The sequence below is a fragment of the Thermobia domestica genome, chromosome 8 (assembly GCF_964235325.1).
Source record: "Thermobia domestica chromosome 8, izTheDome1.hap1.1, whole genome shotgun sequence".
NCBI classification, from domain to species: domain Eukaryota; kingdom Metazoa; phylum Arthropoda; class Insecta; order Zygentoma; family Lepismatidae; genus Thermobia; species Thermobia domestica.
In genome coordinates this window covers 47,813,183-47,833,686 of record NC_137461.1, presented here as the reverse complement: position 1 = coordinate 47,833,686, position 20,504 = coordinate 47,813,183, and the positions used below count along the sequence as shown (strand labels likewise).

Sequence of the window (20,504 nt, the reverse complement as noted above, 5' to 3'; positions counted from 1 at the left end):
GCCAAAGGCGCGTACGCTAACCGCTTAGCCACGAAGAAGCTCTATAATTCCATTGAGTACAGCTCTGAAGTTTAAAACGCTGTTATCAATAGAGCTGGGGGCGAAAAGTTACCGATTTTTGTTGCTTGCTGGTGGTTGAAGAGTTTAGCTCAGACGCGCCCCCTGTAATGTTACGCAATTGCTGTAATGTTTTTAAACTAGAGGGCAGTTTTGTGGCGGAAAAGATAAGTTACACGCCTCGGTGTATTTAATTGTTTCTTGTACGCCTACCAAGGGATTTTGCGAGTGAAGGCTGTATGAAGTTTTATCTATTAGTTTTGCTTGAGAGCTTTTCGAGGCATTTTGAATTGTTATCTATCAGTCCAACTTATGCTTTATTATGCTTTATTGTTAATTTCAATCATTGTTTTACATTAATCGTGTATAATATATAATATTTACTATACATTAAATAATCTAAATATCTTGATCTATTTATTAGTATTTTATGAAGCAATTTCTTTCATATTTAATGAACTTTCTAGTTAATGCACTGTAAAGAGATATGCTTTGCTCGAATCAGTTTTTTCTATCACTTGTGTGCACCTTAGAGGTGCATATATACAGAAAGAGAAAGTATACAGAAAGGTGCACAAAAAGTACAGAAAGTGCTCAAGTTCGAGAGGTACACATAACAATAGTGTGGAGTTCTTGTGTACTTCATTGTTGATGGAAAGTTTTCTTCTTTTCTTTTCTTCTTTTCTCCACATCAAAGGATTACACCGAAAAATTTACAGAAATAAGAATAAGCTTTTCATTGTCGCATTGTTATGTTCTCAATGATTTTGCATTGTAAATATTTTTTTTAAAAATATTAATATAGCATATGTTAAACTTGCAGTTAAATAGAATTTCCAAGAATTATGCTATATATTTTAAATTATGCTTTATTTTCTAAAATTATGCTTTATTTTCTAAAATTATGCTTTATTTTCTAAAATTATGCTTTATTATTCTTTAAAATTAGTTTCTTCTGGACCCTTAGACAACCGCACTCATGTTCAAGGTACCAACCATATGTCTAAATTGCTATTATGCTTTTGGGTTGCTCTATTTATAATAACCAGATATTTTCATTTTATTTTGTATTTTTTTATATTTTTAAATGAAAGCTTATGTACAAAATTATTTTTGGGTTTATTAGAACTAAATGTTATTTCAATTATAACTTTATGATGTACTAGATATTTTCTAGTTTATTTTGTATTAGTTTCTTATTTTAATATGAAAGCGTATGTTCATAATTATTCTTCGGGTTATTAAAACTAAATGTGTTATTTCAATTAATAACTGTATAATGTGGCAGATATTTTCTAGTTCATTTTGTTTTGATTTCTTCATACAACATTAAAACAAAATGTATGTACAAAATTATTCTTAAAACTTGTGAGCACATAACGAATGTAATATATTTTTGTGGTTAAAGTAGGTTTGATTAAAGTACTTAAAAATCGATATAACTGATTTCATTAAGAATGTTATTTACAGTTGCAATCCATAAGTAAGTGATACTTTTCGACTAAACCTGAGGGGGGGCGCCGAATTGTGTGTTTGCCCCGGGTGACAGAAACCCTAGTTGCGGGCCTGGACGTAGAACTTGAAGATTTTATTTTTGCGGTTCAAAATTGGTTTCACTGCAATTTCAGTAGCCTGCGCCTCTTGATCCTTTACGACTCTCATGGGGCAACTCGCAACTTGGGAACTACTGGTGTATATTGGAGGGGTTAGTGACGGGTTTAGGATTTAGTTTCGGGTGGATTATGCACAACATGTGAATAAGCACTTATATTTTTCCTTTTGGGTGCCGACAAATTGTAATGAATTTCATTTTACTTCTTCTAATATCTGTATAATGACATTTCCAGGTATGAAGAATGAAAACATTGAGTGAGTGAGGGGAGGGGGCAGAAATAACTGAAAGGGAAGATAATACCTAAATTATCAAGAATGAAATGCGTGGGGGAGGTATGAAATTCAGTGGCGACACATTTTAGAAAAATCAGTTACCTATCGTTTAAAATTAAATACAGATCTCGCGATAAGGAAAAGAAATTTAAGTCATTTAAAGAAAAAGGCGAAATTTGAATGAAGTAATCAAAGAATAAAACAGTTATGAAAAATAGATGGATGTTAATATTATTATACCGTACTATATTTTATTAAAGAACAGACAATATTTTGTTCTTACATTTTTTCACACCTACTTTAATAATTTTACATTTTTCAAAAGGCTCCCCATATATATATATATATATATATATATATATATATATATATATATATATATATACACCGCAGAATCGTATATTCCAGAACTCAACCGAATACAAGTAGAAACCGCTACAAAGAAATTGAAGAAACACAAATCTCCGGCGGGTGTAGATGAAATTCCGGCTGAGTTAATTTTAGCTGGGGGCGAACCGGGTTCCTCCAGAGGCCATAGAGTATGATATCTCCATACCATAAACGTCGCCAACACCTACTCCACTTGCCGGTAATTGTCGATCGTCGATATAACGTCGCGTCAAAGAATTGCCGCTAGTGTGCCACTGGTGGCAGGGTTTCGTCGAGTCGAAACAGATATATAGAGTCGTGGTGTTGAAGCCACCCCCGCGTAGCACCGGGGACTTCATTTTGCTCCTTCGATTCGTCGCGGAGGAACCAACACGAAATACCGCCAGTCATGTGCATGCGGTTATTATGATATATTATTTTTTCTTGACGAATGGTTCCTAAAGTGAGCACCGGGGGTCAAGAGTAACCCTTGCCTCTACATCATGAAGTAAGAAATCTTGAGATAAGTCCGTGTAATTGTGTGAATTTAGATGGCAACTGTCGCCGATCATTAGAAAGTGAATATGGGGGAACTATGAAATAAAGTAAATAGACGCGCGTCATTTTTGTTATAAAATTACATGGCGAACGCATTTTATCTAATCCCAAACGGTTATTGTCGAACGGTTAAAGGAGCACTCTGATGGACCAAGTTAAAAAGACCTCAATGATTTATCCCTTTACAAGCGAGTTTTTCTTCGTCGCCTCCGTGATGAAGTCGAAAGAGCACGCGCCTAGTAATCATAAGGTTGGTGGTTCGCGCCCTTCCCGATACTTGTTTTTTTTTTTAATGCTTTTTAGACTTACTTTAGTACAAACAAATCAGGCATATAGGCGATTTTCATATTTTGGGGGGCTTAATTTTGTAGTTCATTGGCGTTTCGTCACGTCTCTGCCGCTGGTGGTATAATTTTCAAGACGGAAGTGAGGCCACCGCGAATCGTCGCTGCGGGACCGCCAATTTTTGGAGAAATGTCGCTAATTGCCCATCGAGGGTCCACCGACGCTTACGGCATTAGGATGAGCAAGGGGGCCCCGAGAAGACTTCTTTCGGAAAGATGAACTTAGGCTTCCACAACCTTTTTGATAAGAAGACTTAAGATAGCATTTGCGATCGCGAAAATTCGAACAAGGCCTACAGCTCCTGTGTCTCGTCATCCTGCGGGGCTCCTCAGGCCTCGGGCCCTTGGCGATTGCCAAGTAGCCAACGTGGCCAGTTCGGCACTGCATTATGATGATTAGGGCCTATATTAAAATACATACCGGTACTTCCTTAGTTTTGGTGTTACTGACGACGGTCGACTGAATCACAACAACTAAGAACGGTGGAAAGTATGAAAGTAGACCTTACAACTGAGAAAAAGAAACAGAAGAGTAGAATGAACGAAAGAAAGCAAAAAAGAACGGTTCTTACATAGAATGAAATTTGACAAATACTGTTGTTTCTGAATAAAGAGCATAAGATAATGGGAAGTCAATGGAATTCTTAGAAATGATAAGAAGGATTATTATTGATGCGAAAAACTAACAAATTTATTTTGAAGAGGCTTGAGTCCGATAGCCCCCTAAATATGCCACTGGGAGGGGTAAATATATACATATAAATAAAATACGAAAATCGAGACGTGATTTGCAATGTGTATCTTATTGTATATCTAAGTGTCGAAGCGTGATCACCAATGAAAAAAAAAAAACTACAGTAATTACAGTAGCTGTGAATCTACAGTAGCTTGTGAACGTTTGTAATGTATTTAGCATTGCTTTCAAACATGAATATTTCTTGCCTAAAAATAGATTTTTGAAATTTTGAAAATTATGTGAATATAGAAGAATAAAAGCAAGTCACATAAAAGTTGAAATCCTTGTAAAATTTTGATTTAATGTCCTTCGGTTATGCTTAGATTAAAGGGTAACATAAAAGTTGAGTGTGATAGAAAATAAAATATAAGCACAAAACAACATGAAACGAGGAAAAAGTATTAAATATTTCTTAGAATATATTAAAGAATTATTAGTGATTGATCATGCATTAAAAATTCGCTAAAGGTATTGAGTTATACGAATGTTATTACGATAGGTATTGAGAGTACGAATATCGTATTTTTTTTTAATTTCATAATGAAAATTCCAGACAGTGCGCTTTTGAATTTTGATAGTGTTTTGTTTCCCCGCCAGACTGCAGGCTTCTGCAGCTTTCCAATATGTGAATTATGATTGGTTGATTGTTAGTTCAATCTGCACTGTTTAATGTTTGTATACATGATTTGTTTACGAAAGCTGTATGTGGTGTCGACCTATAAGTGAATATTTGTAAATAAATAAGCTAGTGAGTATATTATAAGTGCATGCTACTTAACTGTGTTGACTGTTCATAGAAAATATCTCCAGTGATTGTCTCATCTTTACTTAATTTTCCTTAAGAATATAAGATAATCGGTCATGTCCGTGGGGGATTTTCATGCGGTAATTTAGATGAAATCGAAAAGCGTATGTGATCCAATAGAATGTAAAAACATTCAATTTTTGGTTTAAAAAAATATATAACGGTAAAAATTAAAGCATAACCTTGTAATCAAAAAATGACTTAATTTACAGAACGAGCAGTACGTATATATGCTAAATGTATTTATGTGGAATGAGAAGCATGTAGGGTACTAGTACAGTTTCTGGGACCACAGAATTTTAGAATTTACGTAAGAAATATAGAGTGTTATTTTACAGGAACATTATGTACATAATCAAAATGTGTGTGGGGTGTTACCTTTTACATGAAGAATAACGTAGAAATATATCAACAAAAGTGGAAAGTTTTATGTTTGTATTCATCCATTAGGAAGCTATTACGAAGTTAAAGCAGCTTGTTAACTCATGATGCACTACCATGAATTTTAACGAGTGAATGGTCTTTGTGGCAGAGAGTAGGTCCAGCATATAGGGTAGGGTAGGGTAGGCTAGCTTAGTTAAATTTTGGGTTGTGCTGTTTAGTTTTGGTTAGATTCCATATTCCTGTACCTACTTTACGGCACTTAATCCTAATGAACTAATACCGGTACATATATTGTAATTTCTCTCTTTTTTTTTTTTTTTTTCAACAAGTTTCAATGAAAGTGTCCGAAAATGCTCATGACGCGCAACCATAAATGTGTTATGAGCAGGCGCATCAGCGATGATAAATTTGTGTGTAGGCAAGGGTAATGAAAACAGATGGGATTTGGCAATGGTGCAACTGACGCTTTATATATATAATATAATTCTATAAAACACAATATGTCAGAACCTTGAATATCCGCGCCATTTCCACACTGCCATTCCCGCCACTAAAGCATAACAATTGTACCTCTCCCCTCGTATAACTTTCGCCTACTGTTCCTCGCAAACCAAAATAAATTGTCCTATTCACACGATAAATTTCCTTAAATTGGTGCGGCGATACACCGATCCCGATTTTTGTTGTAATTTTGTATTTTTAGTTCAATAGTAGGACTAATTATAATTCTCCTAAAAGCGTCTTCCCAAACTGTTGCTTCTGTACTGGTTATGAAGATCAGTGTTATAATATGATAATGTGGGAAAATAATCAGGTATGTAGCATAGATTTCAGACTTCGACACCACTTCTTCTTTGATGCTGAAGGGAAATTTTTCAAGACCCCATGATTGGAGTGTGAAACAAGAAATTCTGAAATGTACAGATCCAGGGCTGTGAGGTGTTGATCTAACAAAAGCAGAAAATCTTCTTGTAAGCAAATATGTCGAAATTGGATTTGCTGTGTAACGTTTTCTCACACAAATAGGCCTAGGAACAGAGACCAAGGAATAACAGAAACTGGAATTTTTACAGCGGCCGTTGGATCCTGACTTCTATGATTACCAAACTTCGACAGAGCAATGCTTTAGAGTACAAAGTAGTTAAAGATCTGTCATCGTTAGATCATAAGGCAATTCAACATTTACCCCATGTAGGTCATACAAGGTTTTTTTCTCTCATCTAGACAAACTTCATATGTCTGACATCATAGATGATGTGCTTCCTGAAAACACTGGGATTTTTTTTTTTTAAAAGTCTAAACTCAGCAAAACTTCAAGAAGTCTTCCAGAGTTGTAAGGGATTAGGACTTACTACAAGTTTCTGGCACTGAAAAATACAACAATTTCTGGAAGTTGGACTGTCATTCTCGCATGGAAATGCAACGGTCAAAAGAGGGTTTTCTGTTAATAGATCACTCTTAATGGCAAATACAGAAGGCTGTTTCAGCCTTATGGTAGTGAATTACAGACCCGTGCCCTAGGGCGTAAAACCCCGTTTCCAACAGTGATCATGTTCGATGTGAGCTCCGTTGGTTAACGATTGCACGACATCGTAGTTTCCATGAAGGAGACCTCTATTGAGCACTGCCTGATCCAATTTCGCCCACTCCTCCTTGCTCACTTTCCAAAGGCCACCAAGTGTGGTCGGACGACGCTTATTGATGTTTTCCGTTTGAGGAGGCCGAAAACACAAAAGTCCATAGGTGATGACTTGAAGGGGATGTATCGAAATGGGATAGCCTTTACACCTGTCTCCTGTTCCATACCTGTCATGTAGGCCACCGTTCGTTGGGCAGTATGGCGTTGCTGGCCTTGTCCTGGTCTTGTCTGTCAGTGTCATTGCCATACAAAGCCGGGGCATGTTGGCGATAGATGGGGTCCAGTACATGCTCGATATAATACGCTGCATTCACCTTGACATTTGATGACACCCGGTGTATCGGAAGCTTTACTTTTGCACAGAAACCAGTCACTACCATAAATCCCTTTGGAAAACTCTCCTTGCAGGAGCGAACCCACTTTGCATGATCGGTTTCATCACTGCGGCGGTAGTAAATTGCACGCATCTGCTGGGATCCTGTCAAATAGACCCATGCTTCATCTAAGGTGATCACATAACGCCATTCGTCATCTGTCAGGTAACATTCATACAGCCTTTTGCATGCCACCCGCCGTTCTGCGATGTGCGTTGGCTTCAAAACGTGGACCCGCCGCTTGTGTGCACTTCTGAGCCCCAAATTGTTGCGTATGATTCGGTGTACAATTGGAGTTGACCGTCCAACACGCCTCGCTATGTCACGTTGGGTGGGTGGGTTCTCCTGGGTCACAAACCGGCGGACCTTGGCAATGACGTTTTGAGTGCGTTGTAGAGCCGGTTGCTTCTTTTGCCTGTTTTGACGACGCATGGCAATGGTTTGCTCTGGGTTTGCATTGCGATGGATGGCTGCATTAATTCCCTTATCAGACACTGTGAAACCTTTCTTCTTGCACTGTGTTCTTGTTCGCCTATAGCTGTAGACTATATCAGAAAGTGCTTCGATGTAGCCCTCCCAAAAAGGGTCGATTTTCGGCGGCATTCTGATCACACACGTCTCTCCTCTGCACGGCTTGTACAAGTGTCTGGCTACTCCTTTCTGCATGCGGCACGATAGTGACGCAAAGCTAGCGCCTCTGGTGGCGACTGCAAATTCCTACCATAAGGATGAAACAGCCTTCTGTACATATGAAAAGACTAATGTACTAGAAAGGTATATTCATAACCAGATACAATAAGTAGGAGGTATTGAATACGTGCAAATTACTAGAAGATGCTTCTTTACTTTATATGCTCCAGAGACTTCCATCAGCAGAAGGAAGAGATAAGTGAGCACAAGAAAACGAAAGCTGAAGTTTTTTTTTTTTTTTTTTTTTTTTTTTTTTTTTTTTTTTTTTTTTTGAAAGACAAAGTAACAGAAAATACGTCTGAACGGTCATGCAAAAGATCTAGTCATTGATATCGAACTGAACGAGATCAAAAAGAGAGGGAATTTTTTTGACGTAAATTTCAATAACTTCCTAGCCGCGAAGGTGGTGTTTGGCCACAATTTTGCATGGCGTTAATCTTGTTTCTAATAGAAGTTTAATAGTTTTAATTCAAATAAAGTGCTCTTTTCCTTCTACTCGAAAGTAATCTTTTTATATATATATAGAGAGAGAGACAATTGTTGAGTCTTTTAAAAAACGAAAAGGGATAGTGACAATATGAAAATGAAAGCAAAGTCAGTATAGATGGGAAGAAAAAATTAAAAGCATGTTGCAAAGAAATTAGCAGATTGATGAGGAAGCGTCGACTGTAGATTGAGGAGGCCTTTATCGTATATCTTTATATCTTTTTGACTCGATTGTTTTTTCATATAAAACGCCGGCTTTAAAAAAAAAAAAAAAAAAAAAAAAAAAAAAAAAAAAAAAAAAAAAAAAACGAAAATTTTGGCTTTTTTCATTTTCATGATTTTTCTATTTAAATAGCTTTCTTACAGTATACTGTATAGTTAAATAAGATTTCACGACCTAAGTGCCATATTTCGCTCTGGAATTCACCATCATGATGAATAGAGCACATGTTTTATGAATTAAAGTAAACATAAAGTACGTAGTATTTGGAGGCAATTATAGAGGCTATTTAACTTTATTTTAACTTCTGAGTTATCACATTTTTTTTCTTCCCTAGATCATTTCGTTTTTAGTCATCCGTGTTTGATTTCTTACAGCTTAGAGTACTCTAGCTTCTAGCACGTAAGTTACACATATGTTTTTCAATATATCTGTCAGAGCGTACTTCATATTTCTCTTATACTGTAGCTGTGCAGTGATTTAGTAATAATCTTCCTGATGCAACCTTGAATACCATTTTATATAAATAATCAGTAGCGGATTTAGGAAAGTATTTTCGAAGGGGTATCTCTGGTTAATGGTTAGTTTTTCTAAAAATCCCTAATTTTTATCTGGGAGGAACTTGAAGTTTATGAGTACAGGCATAACTAATATTTCGTTTCGTTAGTATATTCAGCTATAACCTTCCGCATACAACCCTGAAGACCATTTTATACTGATACTCAGTGGCAAATTTAGAAAAGTATTTTGGGAGGGTTTTTCTTATTAATGTTTAGCTTTTCTAAAAACTCCTAATTTTTATTTGAGGAGAGCTTGAAGTTTATGAGTAAAGGCATAACTACATGTATTTTCTTTTAGAAATTCCATAATTTCAGGGTACAGGCTTCAATCCGAAAGACACCTCCCACCTTAAGCCTCTTTGCAAATTCGTTACTCTGGTAATTAGTAATAACAACGATTTAAAAACAATAAGAAAGGAAGTCGGCCACTATTCACAGTACACGAACTATCTCTACCTTCACAGATGGAATTGAGAAAAACTTTTGTCAGAATAATCGAATGCGGGGTTGAATCGCGGACTTTCAGATAGAAGCGCAAAGATAACAACTCACTCATGTATGTTGTGCAGTTGTACTTGAGAGAACTTAAATGTATTCTCTCTCTTTCTATGGCCTATGGAACCCGAAGGTCCAATGACATGTTCACAAAAGTTCTCCATTGAGTTCTGTCCTTAGCCAATTCGATCCAGTTTCCACTCTTGTTTTCCTATTTCTGCGAGATCCATCTTAATATTGTCCTCCCATCTGCGTGCAGGTCTTCCTAATGGACGTTTTCCGATTGAATTTCCAGTTAAAACTTTGAAAGCGTTCCTATTTTCTTCCATTCTGGCTATATGACCTGCTCACCTGAGCCTCCTAAACTTGATGGCATCATAATGAATGGAAGAAAATAGGAACGCTTCTAATGTTTGGTAAACCGTGTAAATTATGCAGTTCTGTGTTATGAAGTTTCCGCCATTCCCCATTCCTGTTCCTCTTGGGTCCAAATATTCGTCTCAGGATTTTTATTCTCAAATACTTTGTCTGCGTTTTTTTGAAGTATCAACTTCGTGCAAGTATTATTTGATATTTTGACGCATTCATAATTTGCCATATTACGATCCCGGTTAACTTCCATGTATTTAGTTTTCTCTGCATTTACTTCTAAACCAATGTCCCTGCAAGCGTTTAATAAGGCTTCTGCATTTCTTTCGATTGTACTCCTATCATCCTCTATCAGATTTATATCATTAGCATACGCCATAACCTGGCGAATACCATTCAGCTCTAGGCCCTGTTTGCTATCTTTGATTTTCCTTATAGCGTATTCTAGAACAATGTTGAATAACAATGACGATAACGCATCTCCTTTCGGGCCATTCTCGACGTGGAAGCTCGTGAACAAGAATTTTCCTACTCGGACTTCACTCTGAGACTCATTTAAACACATTTTAATTAGTCTAGGTTTTTAATTAATTAATTAATCTAGCTTTTTAGGTATTCCAAATTCTGTAAGAATGTTGTACAATGTTTCCCTCCTAACCGAGTCGTAAGCCTTTCTAAAATCAGTAAATAGTTGATGTACTGTGGTATTTCCATTTCTTTTCGAGTATTTGTCGAATGGTAAACAACTGGTCGATAGTTGATCGATTTAACCGAAATCCACACTGATAATCTCCAATAATTTCATCTGCGTATGGAATGAGTCTTGTAAATAGTATGTTTGAGAGGATTTTATAGGAGAGATTCTTCGATGATTATTACAATCAGTTTTGTCGCCTTTTTTGTGAATTGGAACAATAATTGATTTTTTTTTTTTTGTAAGGGGAGAGTTTCATAATGATAAGTTCATTTCCTCTTGTTCTAGAGCCTAGGAAACCACATGCTCAGATGAACGGTCTATTACGCATATCCATGAACAGAAAATTCGAAACTTTCCTGATTCTAAACAAGCTTAAGGAATAGTCAGTGCATTACAGAATTCGGGACTTCACCGATTTTGCAGGTCCGAAACATCTGATGGATGGTAACAGATTATTATCTATGTAACCAATGAATGGGAAATTCGTTTAAAATATTCATACAATGCAGTGGCGTATCCTGAATTTTTTTTAATGTTTACCGCAGATTGTTTAGGATCAGGGGCGGATCCAGGACCGACTTCTAGGGGGGCGGTGGGTGTCATACTGCTACTTTTAAGGGCTCCAAACTTTGGGATGAGTTTTATTTATATATATAAAATAAGAAAGTTTCCTCTTCTGGGAGGGGTGCGATCGCCCCCCTCCCCCCTGTTTTAGGATAATATCTTAACTATCCAACATTATTTCTCACTATATTCTATATTTCTGAGCATCTTAAATGTATACTTACACGAGAACTGTATTCGCAACGTATATGCTAATTATAACAGTTTATGTTTGACCTCGTCATAGATATATAAAGAACCACGATGGCTCAGTAGTAGAGCGCTTTTTACTGATTATGGTTCCTTGTTCGATCCCGCCCGCTAAGTGGGCTTTATGCTGGACCCGCACTGTGTGTATGTGGATTTTTTCAGGATTTTCCCTTTTCCTCCCACTTTGTTCATTCCATCAGCTAGTTTATCATCAGCTTTACCGTCTCCTTTAGTCTCAGTGTATAATCGTTGGACATTAAACAAAAAATAAATAAAGAAATAAAATGGAATACTGTTTATTTATTGGTGGATGCAATAAAATAGTTAATACTATGAAACTTACTTACCAGAAACTGTGAAGTGTGTTTCCTCTTACTTTCTTATATCACTTGTAATTATTGGAACAGAAACTCTATTCTCCTGGTCTTTTTCGTAACGTTCTTTTGATTTGATTTGATTCGATTTTGAGTTTAGCGCCCCTTTCAGCAGCGAGGCTATATGAGACGTGAACGTCCAGCTTATGTGGGATCCGAACACGAGCTCCAACCAGGAATTGGACTCGAGTCTCCCATTGTAAAGTTCGGAATAACACCATCATAAAATTCGAAGCGTACATTTTGTCTGATTTCACACCTATTTGTTTTTCAATGAAAATCAGAGCTAAAGAGTTGAGTATTTTTTGTCCTTGTATGAATTGACAGTAATCTTGATTGCTTTTAGGGAGGAGAAGGAATGCTCTACCGAAGCTGTCGTGGATCACAATCACAATTTACGATGCACTTCGAAGATCCACATTTTTTTTCAGGACAAACAATCCTACTTAAATTCAACATTATTGCTTCTACATAGTAATACCAAACCACAGAAAAAAAAAACGCTCACTACTACACCACACAAGCAAAACTGAAGCTTACAGTCTCAAATGCTACTCTACTGTACTCTGATGTTTTTTCTTCGTTTCGCATCTTGACCCTTCCGCCCCCACCTGTTCTATTTTGGAGGAAGCCAGTGTTCAAGAAGAAACCTTAAATAGTATAGAAACAAAACACGAGTGAGTTTTCGGAGGATTCTTTATTTCTTTGTTTTATTTATTTTACATTTTATTTATATATTTTGCAGTTATCAAAATAGATATGACAGAAAACAAATTTTAATTAATAAAATAAAATGTATTAAATACTCAGATAATTATTTATTTCATGTAGAGGGAAGGAGCAGATTTCGTGTCGTCTGCTGGTGAGTACAAATGTGTTCATGAGATGTCGTGGCAACTACTAAAGCACCTTCCCCCTACGCAAGGATTGTAGCTGAAGCCTTTGTTTCTCGCAAGTTTCAGCGGTCAACCTCGCCACCGATGCCGGGCACAACCCAATGTGTATAGGTGTTACTTTCCATGTTGACAAGTAGATGTTGGGTGCTCGCTCCTTCCTCCGGTAAACCCAACAGATTTTTGCATCCGCTAGGTGGTACTGGTATTTCAATCTCGTACTGAACCGCAGTGAAGATACGTAGTTATAGCCACGAGACATTATTCTTTCTGCTTGGAGTGTGCCAAAATGGAAAATAAATGTTGCTCCGATTGTTTGTTTACCACCGGTAAACGTGGTAACACCGAGAAAACGCCACTGATACAATGTATATGAAAGTTAAAGCTTAACTATAAAATTTCAAGAATATACAGGACTACCCAAAACGAAGCTCTTTATGTACAGCCTTTAAGAATATCATATACATGTATTTCTCTCATGTTTTAATTTTATTTTGTTTCAAAAAGTGGGTCTGTGATATTTTGAAGTAAAAATTACTACATAGAATTTTGCTAGTTGTTTGTGTAGCTTTTTTTCTTAAAAAAAAGTACTTTTGTAAGTAAGAGGTTAAAAAATTATTTTATACATTGGTTAATCCTTTGGGATTCATAATGTAAATATGTTAAGAATTCAAATTGTTTGAAAAATCTTTTCGAAATTCATGATTTATTTTCAAGGTTTTATACTATTATCTGCATCAACCACTAATTAAATGATTTTTTGAGTTGTAGAGAAGCGAAACAAAGTCTCCTTTATCAATGTAGAGCAGAATTTTGAAAAAAGCAAAATTTCCCTAGCAAAAAAGCGAAGAAGTAAAAACCGGTTTCTTTTTTTTTAAGAAGCCGTTTTTTTCCGAGCTCTTGCATCTTTAGAATTGGGTAAGGACATTATCTAGTATGAATTGCTCTCATCATTAGTTTTGAAGGTGATCATCCGTGGTAAACGTTACATTTCACACAAAATGAAGGATTATTTCAATAATGTGCTTCGTCCAATTTTGTGTTCCCGTAGTGGCGTTTTGAACGTCTTAAGTCATTTGACAAAAACATTTTGCGGGTTGTAGCGCCAAGAGTTTGCAGTAGAGTAGGGTAACTGATAGTATTATTTTGATGCTTTTATGAGATGTACTTGATGAATACTGTGAGAACTTTACCATTTCTTCCTGAAAATCATTGAACTCATCTTATTCATAATAATAATATTTGGTAGGGATTTCTTTTGTGGTAGACAAACGTTGTATACGTGGGTTTTCTCCGAATTAACCCGTTCCTCCCACTTTCTTTATTCCATCATCATCGGCTCTCTTAGCCTTGGAGCATAGTCGTAGGGTGTTTTAAAAATGTAATTAGTAAACTACAATAAAAGGCAAAGATTAAAAATTATTAAGGTTTTCATAATTGCTTGTACGCACTTATGTATATAAATAATATAAAATAAAGTTCACTTACGCCGAAATTATTGACAGAGAAAAATTAAATTCAAGAAGTGAAATATGTGGGACTGGGCTGGGAATCGAACCTGGATCTCGGCTGTGTCACGGGATGCTAAAAATCCCAACTCCTGAACGGATATAACTCTCATTGCTGCTGCCAGTGCATAACTTATGTAAGCTAAAGTTGGTTGTCATCTCTTTGTCATATAATTTTTCATTAATCCGTCGTAAGTGTTCATTAATATAGACGCAGGATTGTCCAAGCAGTGTATGTTGTCTGACCGGGCACCGACCTCAACTCAGGATGTGTAGCTGTTTGGCAGGGAACTTGATAGCTTAACCCACAGTCATGGTAAGCCGAAGACCCGAGTACGAATAATGATTCAGTTTCATACTTTTTAATTTCCATTGAGTTCTCACTTATAAAGGATTAGTTGAAGCACCCAGCGTTGAAGAATACTTTTATGGAAGATATTTGAGAGACATAGGTTGACGTGGGAAAATTATGGCATGTATTTCAGTTTTATAGCTGAACTCAGTGTAATATTTGTTATTTAGCATAACACCTACACAAAGCAGGAATAATGGTTTAATGGTTTTAAAAATAAGTTGTTTTAGTGTTTGTTATAAGCAATGCAAAATAAAAGGATAAAAAGCTGCTGCTATCCGCCACAGAGGAATTTCATAACACTGTGCCTATCTAGCTAGGTTAGCAATTTTTTTTTTTTTTTTTTTTTTTTAAATTTCAGTAATATAGTGTGTTATTTTACCACATTCCAACGCACTATAAAATAATAATAATCACATTAGTTATTACAATAAGTGATTCGATTTACCAGGAGTGCTGCAATGGCCCCATTTTGTTATGGTATAGGGCAATTATGATAGCATTCTCTTTTAGCAAGAATACAAAATTTAAAGAAGAGACTGCATCAAAACTATGCTTATTGGACCTCTGTTAAGGTCTGCCGAGATTGGATGTCTTTGTAAACATTTGTGACATAAACACCCAAACACCCACATTTCAGCTGAAGAATTTCTTTTTCGATGTTGGTGTACCGAAGTGATTTTTTTTTTCCTCTTACCCTAAATGAACATTAACCATTTATAATATAAAACAGAAAAATGGCGGGGAAAATATACAAATGAGTTTCTAGGTATAAAGATGGACTTTTTCCAATAAATCCGGACAAAGGACTAATGTTGGGAAACTTGTGTCACATAAGATATTTTTATTCGCGTTAATAGCCAGCTAAATATTCTGTGACTTTTTCAAATTATTTTCATTCTTATTGCAGGGCAGTTTGTGGGAAAAAAAAGAGCATGGAAAAAAGAAGATCTCAGTCTAGTCATGAGGATTCTCGATCATCGAGAACGAAACTCTCTTCTAGTAGTAAAGAACGTGAGAAAACCAGTGAAAACACAGACAGCTATGAAACGGAAGTGGTAAAAGGTAAAAAGACTGAAAAAAAGAAGCGATCTCGTACTCGAAGTAGCAGCTCTTCCAGCGGTCATGGATCTCCTCCGCCGAGGAAAAAGCAGAAGAAACGCCACCGACGGAAGCGGAAAGATGACTCCGACGATTCATCCAGTAGCTCCAGTTCTCGTGGAAGTACTTCCAGCTCCGAGAGGAAACGAAAGAAAAGTAAGAAAGAGGAACATAAACGGCGGAGGAAAGAGAAGAAAAAGCTGAAAAAGAAGTTGAGAAAGGAGAAAAAGAAGATGAAGAAAGAATTGAAAAAAGCGGCGAAGGCGAATAAAAAGAAGAAAGACTCCGATGATGGAGATATTCCGGCAGAAATGCTGGAGAAAGCAAAAGCGATGGCTCCTATGACGAAAGAAGAATGGGAGAAACGGCAGAGTGTTGTGCGACGAGTCTATGACGAAGAATCCGGACGATATCGGTAAGACAATGTTTAACTTTATTATCTTTATGTGAAAATGTTTATGCTTGTGATGCCGTGGAATCGAAAGATTTTACTAACCAGGAATGCTTCCCAACGGTAAAAGAGGTTTCGCAATTCTGAAGATGGGCTTAGGTAGCCGCTCCGAAGGTAAAAAATATTCCAAATATCAGCTGCTAATGGTCATAAAGAATGAAGTTATGGCGCAATAAAGATTTGGGAAAAGTGAACCCACACAATGGTAAAATTTTAAAATAAATTTAGAAACACAAACCATTTATAAGAAAAGCTTCAAACATAAACTATTTATAAGAATTTTTTAGGAACATTATAGGCACTATAAAGGCTGTCGAATGGCATTAAATTAATTCTGTAAGTAACAGTGTTAATAACACAGTGTATGCACTTTATTATTTTTAAATGATACTATGTCATGTATACATATATAAGAGGATCACATAAGGATGGACGAAAATATGTCTAATACGTAGCAATGTTGTAAACTTTTAAGATTTATTTAAGCAGATTCATTGCTACAGCTTTGATCCATAGATTGCAAAATGCAGTTTTCTTTTAAACGAAAGAGGACTGTTCTGACCTCAAGTATAAAAATATGTACGATGATTCAGCCTTTTTTTGTTTGTTTGTTTGTTTGTTTGTTTGTTTGTTTGTTTCCTAATGCATATTCCAAATGGAAGTTTCCACACGAATATAAAGCATTTCAAACATAAAAATTGTAGAACATCATAGCGAATAACCAGGGTGGAAAAAAATCATGATTCTTTTTTTAAAAAAAATCATTTTTGTTGATTTTTTTGATTTAAATCAAATATTTTTCTTCGTATAATACAAGTCGCGAACTGAAGAAAAAACATTAGGAATTAGTATTAAATGTTAATTATGGCATTTAAGTGAAAGTATTGGGTTTTAATTTTGAATTGATTCCCAATCGTTAACCTATTTATTTCCCAAACAATGTTTCTTAAACGTTAAGGAAAAAGAACAGCAATGTATATCAACATGACACTTTTCTTTTCACGAAAGTTACTGATATTTGGCAGGGGCATATTTTTAAACAATTAGAACTAGCTAGCGGCACGAAATACATATAAAGTACATAAATTTCGCCTAAAATTAACTAACCCACTCTATGACTTATGGAACCAGGAGGATCAATGCCATGTTCACAAAAGTTCTCCTGACTTCTATCCTTAGTCAACTGAATCCAGTTTCTATTTTGTATTCTTATTTCTGCGAGACCCATCTTAATATTGTCCTCCCATCTGCGCCTAGGTCTTCCTAATGGTCGTTTTCCGATTGGACTTCCAGTTAAAACTTTGAAAGCGTTCCTACTTTCTTCCATTCTCGCTACATGTCCTGCCCACCTGAGCCTCCAAGGTTTGAGGACCCTAACAATGTTTGGTAAACCGTATAAATTATGCAGGTCCTCATCATGAAGTTTTCGCCATTCCTCATTTCCGTTTCTTTTTGGTTCCGAATATTCGTTTCAGGATTTTATTCTCAAATACTTTCATTCTGCGTTCTTCCCTCAGTGTAAGCGACCATGTTTCACAACCATACAGGACAACAGGCATAATTATCGTTTTATATATTTTAAAGCTTCAAATTCCTCGACACAATTCGCGACGATAAGAGATTTTGAATTGAATAATAACACGAATTCCCTGCTTTTAGTCGATATTTAATTTCTTCGTGAATATCGTTTTCTGATCCTATATATTAGCCGATGGCAGAACTTTGTCTTTATGCGATGAGCTTTTGTAAGTCATAAGTTTTCTGCAGGAATTCCAAAATAAAAAAATCAAGATGATCAGTTCCAGCAGAAGAAACACTTGTGATTGTTAAAAATATGCTTTATATGACGTGAAAAACAGTTCAAATGCGAGTTGTCCGTGCATTTAAGACATCTATACATAGCAGGCACGTTTTTATACTTTTCTGTTGGCTATTTTATTTCCTCTGACAATTTTTCCTGCACAGGCGTGGCAAATTTTCTGCGATCACATCGTAGATTGCGGCGTGTTCTGCAATGGGATCAAGTATCCACTGTATCAAAAGTATTATTCGATATTTTAACGCATCCAAAATTTGTCGTATTACGATCCCGAGGAACTTCTATGTATTTAGTACATAAATTTCGACCAAAATTTTAAAATCATCTTTTTTTTTTTTTTTTTTTTTGTTTGTTTCGGAGAGGGGATCGAACCTCTTGAAATACGCCCCTATTATCTGGAAACAAACAAATAGACGTGGACACAAAAGAGTTTTCATCTTAAATGTCCATGGTGATTTCTCCGTTGGAATAGAAGTTTTAAAACCCTGTGTTAGAAAGAGAAGAAAGCAGGGTTCACCCGTAACCCGTTCAAACGGGATTTTCCCTGATCGTTCCCTACATGATACTCGTTTTCATACTGTGCTTACATACATTTGAGTCTCATTGTATTATGATTATTATCTTCCATAATCGAAATAATAGAAGAGAAACGGGATTTTACTTACTTTCACTTTAAATTAATTCATTTCGGAATTTGATTTAAATCAACGATTTTTATTAAAAAAATCAAGTGATTTAAATCTTGATTAAAATCGTGATTTAAATCAGACTGATTTAAATCAATCCACCGTGCGAATAACACAAAACAATCATCAGATAATCAGGACAGTAAAAGAGAGTGAAATTTGTCACTAGAAGGAAGCAATCATAAATCACTTGCGGTAGCGGCTGAGTGGTAAACTTTAAAATCTGTAGGCAATTCTGGAAGTTAATCAACAATGAAAATGAAAAGAAAAGAAAAAGAAAAGAAATTAAAATAAATGAAATGAAATCTTTGAGTTTTACGTCCCACGGCTATGCCGGCCAGGCTAAAGGAGACGGTGATGATAAGAAATGAAGAAACGAATGATGGAATGAAGAAAGTGGGAGGAAACGGGAGAACCCCGAGGAAACCCACGCACACGGTGTTTGTCCACCACAAAGTACACTTAATGGAAGCAGGGTTTGAACCCGGGACCCCATGCACCAGAAGTGAACATGGAGAAATAAATATTAATTCATAATATTGGTCCCCATATAGCAAAAATGATAATACATAGTGAGAAACTTATTTTAATTATTCTAACATCGCTGAAACGTTTGCGTTTAGGATTGACTTTTCGCTTCTCAGTGTGTATTTAATAAATTTACGTTGCTTGAAGAACTGCATTATTGATGCCTCTCTTTTAATTATAGAAATAAGTATTGTGGTAACTCACGTAATGCTCTTAAAATTTCTTATTTGCAACTTGTGATGTTTTACTATTTCTGGCGAATAAACTTGTTCTATGTAAATAATAATAATAATAATAATAATGATTAAGGGTTAAAGGGTTAATTTACTGAATTTTCAGCAGCTGCATGCTGCGTCCTTCTGAGCGTATGTTTATCCCCAAATTGGGCTATAGTCCTACCGTGTTATACTATTTAGGTCAGAGATTTCTGCCTACATTTTAAAAGACAGGGCATTTGTGACAGTTTTAAGTCTGTTCTTAGACTTTAGAAATCTGAGAGTATAGTCTGTGATATCATGATTGGGACTTGAAATTTTTAGTCATCTGTCTGTTCATTTAAAAGTATTTTATAAGTGAAGAGCTGAGTTTTGAAAAGATACATGTCTAATTTTTGACAATATGGAAATAGTCCTCTGCAGCCATAATAGGATTACATGCAACTACAATTTTTTCAGGTGGTAAAATATAGAGATAAGTATTTTCTATTTGGAACTGCATATTTTATTCGATAGAGATGTAAACAAAAAATAATATCTACTTGAAATCTCAATTTGGAATATTTGGCACCTCTTCAAACCGGGTAACATTTCAAAATTATTATATGGTTCATTCTTATTAACATCTTTAAGAGTGCTTTTATTTCGTCGAACTTAAAAAGTTCGTGACTGAATTCTCTATGTCTGTATGTGTGTCTGTTATTTGCGGGTTTTTTTTTTTTTTTTTTTTTTTTTTTTTTTTTTTTGCGTCCTCCATTCAATAGAGCATTAAAAATTATCTGAGAAAGTAATGGAATTTTTCGCATCCTCTTACCGTTCCACAGATATTGGCCAAAAAATGTCCAGTTTTGGGAGAGTTAAGGAGCCATATCTTGGGAACCATAAGCTATAGAGAGATGATATTGGCGTTGATCAATACCTAAGAGGACAGTGAACATTTTGGTACCAAATAGTATCCGGTGGCCACTGGCCAAACCAGTGACCACCAGTTAATATTGGTATTAAAATGTTTACCATCCTCTTAGGTATCGATGAACACCGATATCATCTCTCTATGACTTACCGTTTCCGAGATATTGGCCAAAAAATAGTTT

At 35.8% G+C, this 20,504-nt stretch overlaps 1 protein-coding gene across 1 annotated transcript in view; it reads left to right on the top strand.

The window, feature by feature from the left end:
* The first annotated feature begins 4,547 nt into the window (after positions 1-4,547).
* LOC145692887 (uncharacterized) overlaps positions 4,548-20,504 on the top strand; it is a 28,325-nt gene continuing 12,368 nt past the window's right edge. Inside the window, exons 1-2 of the mRNA XM_081768437.1 lie at positions 4,548-4,699; positions 15,521-16,126. Of these exons, the coding sequence (XP_081624563.1) occupies positions 15,546-16,126 (581 nt within the window). The 5' untranslated portion in view covers positions 4,548-4,699; positions 15,521-15,545. The remainder of the gene's footprint in view (positions 4,700-15,520; positions 16,127-20,504) is intronic.